This window comes from Gavialis gangeticus, unplaced genomic scaffold (genome assembly GCF_001723915.1).
Source record: "Gavialis gangeticus isolate Ggan-Ray unplaced genomic scaffold, GavGan_comp1, whole genome shotgun sequence".
NCBI classification, from domain to species: Eukaryota; Metazoa; Chordata; order Crocodylia; family Gavialidae; genus Gavialis; species Gavialis gangeticus.
Window position 1 is genome coordinate 541,186 of NW_017729016.1, and position 8,359 is coordinate 549,544.

The 8,359-nt window shown below is 49.1% G+C and overlaps 1 protein-coding gene across 1 annotated transcript; it reads right to left on the reverse strand.

The window, feature by feature from the left end:
* Window positions 1-4,588: 4,588 nt before the first annotated feature.
* Window positions 4,589-6,520, reverse strand: LOC109294331 (ATP-sensitive inward rectifier potassium channel 12). The gene has a single exon (XM_019512636.1). The coding sequence runs from the start codon at window positions 6,465-6,467 to the stop codon at window positions 5,178-5,180; it is 1,290 nt and encodes a 429-aa protein (XP_019368181.1). The 5' UTR covers window positions 6,468-6,520; the 3' UTR covers window positions 4,589-5,177.
* Between the last annotated feature and the right edge of the window lie 1,839 nt (window positions 6,521-8,359).

Here is an 8,359-nt window from a genome sequence, read left to right on the forward strand (position 1 = left end):
ATACCTGAGCTGGCACAGAACAAACTAACTTGGGGTCCTAGAAACATATAACTACATTAGCAGGATGCTCCAGCTGGGCTAATACATGCTGAATAGTCCAGGCAGAGTGCCACGCTACACTAGCTCCAACACTGTAGCTAGCTCATTCGGTGCTAGCTCGGCTTTCTCGGCATTGTAGCATACAGGCATAAACACCTTAAAGACAAGGGGTGCTCTTCTTTTAGACTGGAGATGTTAGAACAAGGAAGTAGGACAATTTCTGGTTGGGCCTTTGCAACCCCGGGACTTGATGGGGACCTGTACCAGCATAAATGAGAGCAAGAACCGGTTCTGAGTCCTAGCCAGGCAAACACTGCGTCCTGTTCAAGGTTAGTCGGAGCCCTGGCTAAGGAAGATTTCATTATCTATGCAGGATATCAGCACAGAGGAAGGACGTAGTGCCTCTAGTCCATCTCTGACTGCCAAGAGTCTCTGTAGGCTACGTGTGGCAGCAGGGAGTTAACTAGATGCGCACAGTACGTGAAGCTGAAAGGAAACGGGTGGCAGATGCTCTACTCCTCCGTCTCCTCACCTGCCCTGCTCCAAAAGCCCTTCCCAAAAGTGGCTTTGTCATGGGTTGCTGTGAAGGTCTCCCCGCCTCCTCTGATCTCCAGAAATTGAGAACAAGCAAGCAAACAAAACCTGGCAGAAAAAGCTGAAAGACAAAGATGCTGGCAGGGAGCGGGCAAAGCATTGCCCAGTCCCATTGGTCTGCATTGGGTGGGGATGGGGGGAGAGCTCCGAGGTGTGCTGAGATGTTCATGCTGTCAAGGAAGAAGACCCCAGGACCCAAGTCTAAAGTATGTCTTGTGACCCTGCAGATATTAAGTCCAAAGTCTGCTCTAGCCACACCTGTATAAATGCGACGGAACGCCATCGCCTGGCTCCTGACCTGAGCAAATCGACTCCACTTAAGAGCTGAATGTGGCCCTTCCTTCATGCCTGCAGCCAGTGGAGCCTCTCACCTTGTAAAGGCAAAAAGCTTTGAACACCCACACCCCAGCCAGCAAGTGCCAGCCTTGTAGAGCCAAAAGGCTTCTTCCTGAATGGCTTCTCGACGCATACAACAGACATAAAGAACACTATTGGAGGGCCCTTTGGTAGACCACTCGATCTACGCCGTGAGCTTCGCCAGAGGTGGAAGATGGTCCTCCTTACGAACACCAGAAAAACAGAACTTTTTGGCTTTTCTCTTTTGGAACATGAGCATTTGGATGTGATAATACTATGGGTTAGTTGTCTACAGGAAACTGTAGGGACATCCTTATATTGCTCCCTGATAGTAGTAAGAAGACCAATAACCTATAGCACTCACAGGTAGGCAAAAATAGTATTAATACAGTATGTAACAGCACGTTCCATCTCTAGAACTATACAGTGTATATAACATAGCTAGAGCCCCCAGTCATGGGGCTCAGGGAGAGGGCGTGGGAACAGGATTGGGAAGGAGTCTTTGAAACTCAGCTCGCTGGGTCTGCACAGGTATTTTTCCCCCAACAAAACTACTTCCCATCCTCCTATGCAGTAGTTTAAAAATACATATGTATAGAATAGTCTATTCTCCCAAGTTGGACTGTACAAGTATATAATTTTTTTAAAAGCAATAATTTACTTAAAGACATCTCTATTCGCCTGTCATTTTTTATACAAATATTTACCGTGAGATATATATATATATATTTATATATATTTATATATAAAGAAATGAACCCTCTGAGAACCCTACAGCAGCAAGGTTTGCACCTTTTATTCCCCTCCCTCCCTCCCACAAAAAAACCCCTTAAAACCATCTAAAAAGCATTTTTTTTCAAAAATAAAAAATAAATAAATAATTCACTCAAGACATCTTTTTGCCTTCCCTCCACCCCCCACCCGTCTTCCCCCATCCTCCCCTCCCTGTTGCTCAAAGAAGCAGGCACCAGAATTATCCTTCGAAACAAGGAAAGGAAGTTGTAAGGGTTGAGCTGGACCTGGGAGCTGGTAGCGGGTAGATGTGATGGCATCTGTATTTTCTGCCTTAGAAACACAAAAGAGTCATGTCCTTTGGGTCTGGGATTCACACGGGGGGTGGAAATGTGTCTCTGAGCCTTGTTGACTGTGTGAACACATGCACTGGGTACTTAGGAGCTAATTGCTCAGCTCTGAGCATCTTCACGGCACTGTCCAAACATTGCTGTGGCGGGTACAAAGCCTGGGGACGAACTGGACGTATTCACACTAAAATAGCTCTAAATTGCTCTCTGAAGCTCCCACCAGTCCACACACAGAGGAGCAAGGAGAGAGGAATTAGGAGCTCTACCCAAACCATGTGTCAAATCTTTTGTCAACCTGAGATCAGAATCCAGGCCTCCCCGGCCCCAGGCCAGACCTCAGACGTCCCAGGAGGACTGACATTTATCACGCAGGAGCGGATGCTTTCCTCCCCTTTTCGCCATTTAGAAGAAGCCAAAAATAGGGCTGCCCCTTGAATGAGTAGCACAGAGCTTTCAGTCGTGAAGGCAAAAGCTAAAGGATGCTGGAAACAGTGCCAGAAAGTCTTGGAGAAAAACACACGGAGAGGCAGCTGTAGTTGGGTGAGCCACCTCGTTCCTCGGGGCTAATTACAGCAGTGTGAGCTTTCCAGCCAGCCCTTCAACCGCAGCCGACAGCACTGACTCAAAAAGGGGATTTGCAGAGGGGGTCTCCAATGCTACAGGGCTGGATCTGCCTCTGACACTGATGCCTTCTATCTCCTGGAGCAAGTCATCTAGCCTCCCTGCACTGCAGGGGACACTAACACTTTGCTTGATGGCATGGGTGGGAGGAGGCAGCATTTATCATTGTGTGAACTGTGCCATGAAGATAAAGAGAGCTGAGCAAAAGCAAGAAGTGGCTGGGATGATGAAGTCCACATCCCAGGGTGCCTACTGACATTTCCTCTCTCATGGGAGCTGGAAGCTGCACTGGATGGACTGGCTAGAGATTGTGCACATCATTCCTGCCGGTGGATGGAATAAGAACAGCTCCTGTGCGTGCCATCAAGCCTCTATTGCTAACGGGTACCAGCCCGCGTCCCATGACTGAAGGGACAGGGATCTGTGGTTTTGGGAAGTGAGAGGTGTTCACATGAATCCTAGGGACTGGGATACAGGTATGATAGGTGCAGGAGTGGTTTCCTTCTGATAGGAGTTGGGGGTTTTTTCTCTACTCAGTGCTAGAGAACAGGCATCTTTCATCTTCTGGAATGACTGCTTCCTAAGCAAATACAGGAGTCCACTCTTTGTGCCTTTGGGAATAGCAAACAGCGTGCAATCGATTGCTGCCTGTCACGTGGGCCGGGAGCCCCTATTTATTGCCTATGATCTGCGCTATGATTTTTGCTGCATGGTTGCACCCATGTGGGCTGACACATGACCCGTGATAAGGCTGGAGGGAAGACTGCATTAGAAGGATTTTGGTGCTGGGAAAAAGCTTGGTGTGGCTGAACCATTTTGCATCTCTAAGGCACGATCCACCTTGAGGTTTGGAAACAGCGAGGGGTTGACCGGTAAAGCCTGTTGGGTTTCCTTTCACGGCATCTGCTGTTTTCAGAAGAGCATCTGCCTCCAGCTTGTATAGCCCGCCGAATGGAAGGGGTCATTCATAAATTCCCAACTTGCGCAGAACAGAGCAGACGCTAAGACAGGGCTGGGCAACAGCACTCGTCGGGAGGTCCGCTCTGTGCAAAATCAAAGAGCACATCTATTGCATGTAGCATTTTGTGCTTAAAACAACTGAATTATTCACAAGAGGTTGATTCAAATGCAATTCAATTTAATTGGAAAATTAGGCAACACCTGAATCTGAGTTTAATTAATTTTTTTTTTTTTTTTGGAAACTTATGGATGGTCCCATTGGAGATACTGAGCCAGACCAATAGCTGGTGGAAATCTCAAGGGAGTCTGGCAGCTCCACTTGCATCCATTGGAGGCCTGGCCCACGGGGGCACTCTTAATTCTCCATTACAGCATCATTGACTTAAAGGGCCAGCAGCGCGATCAGGAACACATTGCTACATCCTCAGCTAGTCAGTGGAGCTACCCTTGCTTCACACCAGGTGAGGATCTGGCCCAGAATCTGCCCCATTGCCATTGAAGGTGCAAAAGAACAAAATATCAGTGCTCAACAGTGCTAAGCCAGCTGAGATGCCCTGCCCTGTCCCCGCCCAAGGCACCGCTCTGTCTCTACATGGGCTCATTATTTTTAGCACTACTATTTGATCCATCACAACACCTGGCTTTCCCTATCTGTTATGTTGCCCGTAACTGTGCTCTTTGCTTCTGCTGCCATTGGGCTGCAGCCACTCACTTGTGCTTCCAGGTTACAAACATTGGCCAGCAAAAAACAAAAAAAAATTAGGACACAGTTTTGCTTTGTCCTGACTTTGCAACCCCTCCACCCCCAGTGAAATCCCATACCCCCAGAAAGACCCATGTGGCTTCTTCATTCCCTTGTTCATTTTTTAAAAATATCAAATCACATCTTTAATTTTTGTTTTTTGGTAAACAGTCTCCCACGCACTACGTTGAAAAATTAACCGCCCCCCGCTTCCCCCCCCAAATTAAAAAGTAGTATTTATGTTGCATGGTCTTTCAAGTGTTGTTTTTGTGCAACTGAATCACACTGCCTGCCGGAAAGATTCATTTTTGTTCAGTGAAAAAGAAGGAAAAATAAAAAGAACGAAAGAAAGAAGAAGACGACAGATTTGTTTCCTGATATTTCCTCCTTTTGAACCTCGCAGTGCTCAGCTCTGAGAAAAGGCTCGCATTTCTAGTGGACACACGAAAACGAAAAACACGGTCTCTCTGCATCTAAGGAAGACGCTTCTGTGTAGATCACACAGGCCGTTCCCCCTTTTCTGCACTGCCATATTGCATCTGCCTCCAGTACATTTTCTAATAGCTTTATCAACACTGGACGTTCAAAACACTCCATGGCCTGCTGTGGTTTCCTATTGCAGACCGTTCAGTGGTTATTGCAATGAGACTTAAAACTATGAACAATACTAATTTCTCAAGCATTCCTATGGCACTTGCATTGTTCTGCATAATTTGAGCGGGTTGTAGGGGAAAAGAGGAGAGGAAAAAGACTCTCACAACAGTTAGCAGAGGGACCAAGAGTCATATTTCTGACTCCCTTCTGTATGACCTCTGATCCAATGCTATTGTGGCCTGAAGCCTGTCAAATTCATGCCTGTTGTCTTGGCTTAGGTCATCCAGACCCCTGCTGTCATCGTCTTCTTCCTCTTCGTCACGGCTCATGAAGGCGAGCTCATTCTCATAACAGAAGGAGTTGGTGCTAGGAAGTAAGAATTTATTCTCCACCAAGTCCTTGGCGCTGCAGCGCGGGGTTGATGGGACCTCGTAGGTTTTGTGGAAGTGGGAATAGTCTACTTTGTACTGGTTTCTCTCCTCAAACAAGACGGGCTCAAAGCGATGACCCCATAGGATCTCGCTGGCCAGGTACGAGCTCCGCGCTTGCGTCGTCATGGCTGTGGCTTCCACCATCCCTTCAAGAATAACCACGATTTCAAAGTCATCCGTTTCCAAGTCCTGGCGGCTAATCCCAAACAAGGGGCTCTCTTCATTGATTTCGTGAAGTATAGTAATGGGAGACACCAAGAAAATACGGTCCAAGCCTTTATCAAAGCCAACATCGATGTCTATTTGGTCAAGTGGTATATACTCCCCTTCCTCTGTGATTCTGGGCTTAATTAATTGAGCTCGGACGTGAGCTTCTACTATGTGGCTTTTCCGGAGGTTCCCTACCCTCCACATCAGGCAAAGCTTCCCATCCCTCATGGCCACCACTGCATTATGGCTGAATAGTAAAGTCTCAGCCCTTTTCTTGGGCCTGGCCATCTTTGCCATTATTGCACCTATCATGAAGGAGTCTATTATACACCCCACAATAGACTGCACGACCACCATGAAGACTGCAATCGGGCATTCCTCGGTCACACAGCGAAATCCATAGCCTATTGTCGTCTGGGTTTCAATGGAGAACAAGAAAGCGGCCACGAAGCCATTCACTTGAGCAACGCAAGGCTTGAAGCTCTCGTCCCCAGCTGGGTTCTCGAGGTCTCCATGGACCAGCGCAATGAGCCAGAAAAACAGCCCAAACAACAACCAGGAAACCAGGAAGGCAAGGGAGAAGAGCAAGAGCATGTACCGCCAACGGATGTCCACACACGTCGTGAACATGTCGGCAATGTACCTCTGAGGCTTGTCATCCATGTTGGTGAACTCCACATTGCACTGCCCGTTCTTCTTCACAAACCTGTTCCTGCATTTCCTCCGGGTGTGGATCTTGCCATTTCCAAAGCCGTTGACTCCTGGCATGGTGGTCAACCTCAGCCCGTCTTCCTCGGAGGACACTATGCTGTAATGGTTAGCCCGGCTTGTACTCATCCCTGAGTCAAGCTTGCAGTGAATCTGGTGGGGCTCCCTGGATTTTTTCCCTAGCCCCCCCCAACCCCCCCTCCCCCCAAACACTGCTGTTGCAGAAGAGAAGTCCAAGGCTTCCAAGTCTTTGCTGCTACGTCACCAGGCAGATCCAGTGAGAGAGACTGCAAGGAAAAAACAAAAACATGCCCATTAGCTTTCACCCAAGGAACCTGAGCACGGCAATGTGGAAACAAATGGGGGTTTAGTAGGACTGCTGTACTACCCGAGAGGTGTGGGCTTCTTCCTAGAGGTGGCTGCATTGTGGTGCTGGGCAGAGTGATCTCCCTCTTTCCCCTTGCTCTACCTCCTAGCAGTATTCTGGGCCTTGCCTAAAGCATTTAAAAAAAAAAGAAATTAAGAGGTCCAAAAGATGACTCTCTTGTCCTTCCGGCGTGCCCCCAGGGATCAGGAGGGCCACCGCCTTTGACAGGTTCAGCATCCGGGTGCTTTCAGAACGGCCGTCTCCCCCCTACTGTATCAGCCTCTGGTTGCAAGCAGGAGTCTCGGGGACTAGGATACAAAAGAGTGCAAGCGGGGAGGGAAGCATGAAGCCCGCCCTCCCCCCTGAGTGCACACGGGTATTACTAGAGCCAGGCCTGAGACCTTTTCCATCCCCTCCTTTTGCAGGTGCCAGCTAGAGAGTGGCCCTGGCAGCTCCTGACTACGCAAACACCGGCTCTTATGGGGTCAGGACAGGCCACAGGACGCTGCCTCAAAGTGCCTTGCAGCCGCGGGAATGGGAGAGGAGAGGAGAGCAGCAGGGGGTGTCTCATGGGCTTATAGGTGAGGGGCTTCACTCCATGGTGTTTCACAGAACAAGGCTGGAGCCTGGGAAAGTCCTGGCAACTCCTCTGGAGATGTGGGGCAGTCCCGGGGTTGGCCTGGGAATGGATTAGCAGAGATTTCTGGACCCCTCTCATCCTCTTTGCCTGTCACAACGTGACAGATGATGCTCAGACACCACTGCATGCAAAACCGTGCCCCGCTATTCAGTAGTATTGTGGGACCGTGGATTGCCCTCGGTCTAGCACCTTACTTTTGGCATGGGTCAGTCTGACAAGCACTATTTAGATACTAGCCAGGGGGGCACCACTGGATGTATGTGGAGGTAGGGATCAGGTCCCCATCCCCTGCAAGCACCCGAGTGCGTGAGTGATGCCTCAAAGCATCAGCTGCTGACGTATTTCTGAGCCAGCCAAGGCACCCATGCCGTTTTGTATCTCAGCTAATCAATCTGATTGATTCCTGCTATTGGGGCTGTTGCCTGGGGATACCATATCACAAGCATGCCCTTCCCATTACATCACGGGATGGGGATTGGTTGCCTGGTCCTGCATCACAGCTGGAGGAGCACTGCAAGACGCAACACTACTTTGGGCCAAATCAACACCCTAGCAAAGATATAATGATTGCTGCCTACATATGTTTTGCTGCTCTGGGGGACACCGGCATTATGAAGGACGTACAGCACTGAAGTCCTATCAGGCTTCAGACCCTGAGTCTGGCACCCTGCACGAACCCGCTCGACTTTTCAGGCCCTGCGTTTCTCAAAAGATGTGGCCCTATATGCAGCCCTGGAAACTGAGAGGGGCTAGAATAGATTCAGGTGAAGCCACCTGCAAAAAGAGTCAGCAAACTCTAGGTTTGGTAAAAAGCAAATGCTAAACCCTTGCCATAATGCCAGTCAAAACCAGCCTTTATTTGGATGGGTGACAGAAGTGGCGGTGTGGCTATTTTTGAGAGTGTGCCTTTAGCTAAAGGGAAATCTGGTGACTGACCACCTGGAGGACGAATTCCTAGAACAAGGAGAAACTCCTTGGGACCTGGCCAGGTCTCTTCCGGACACAGCACGGACC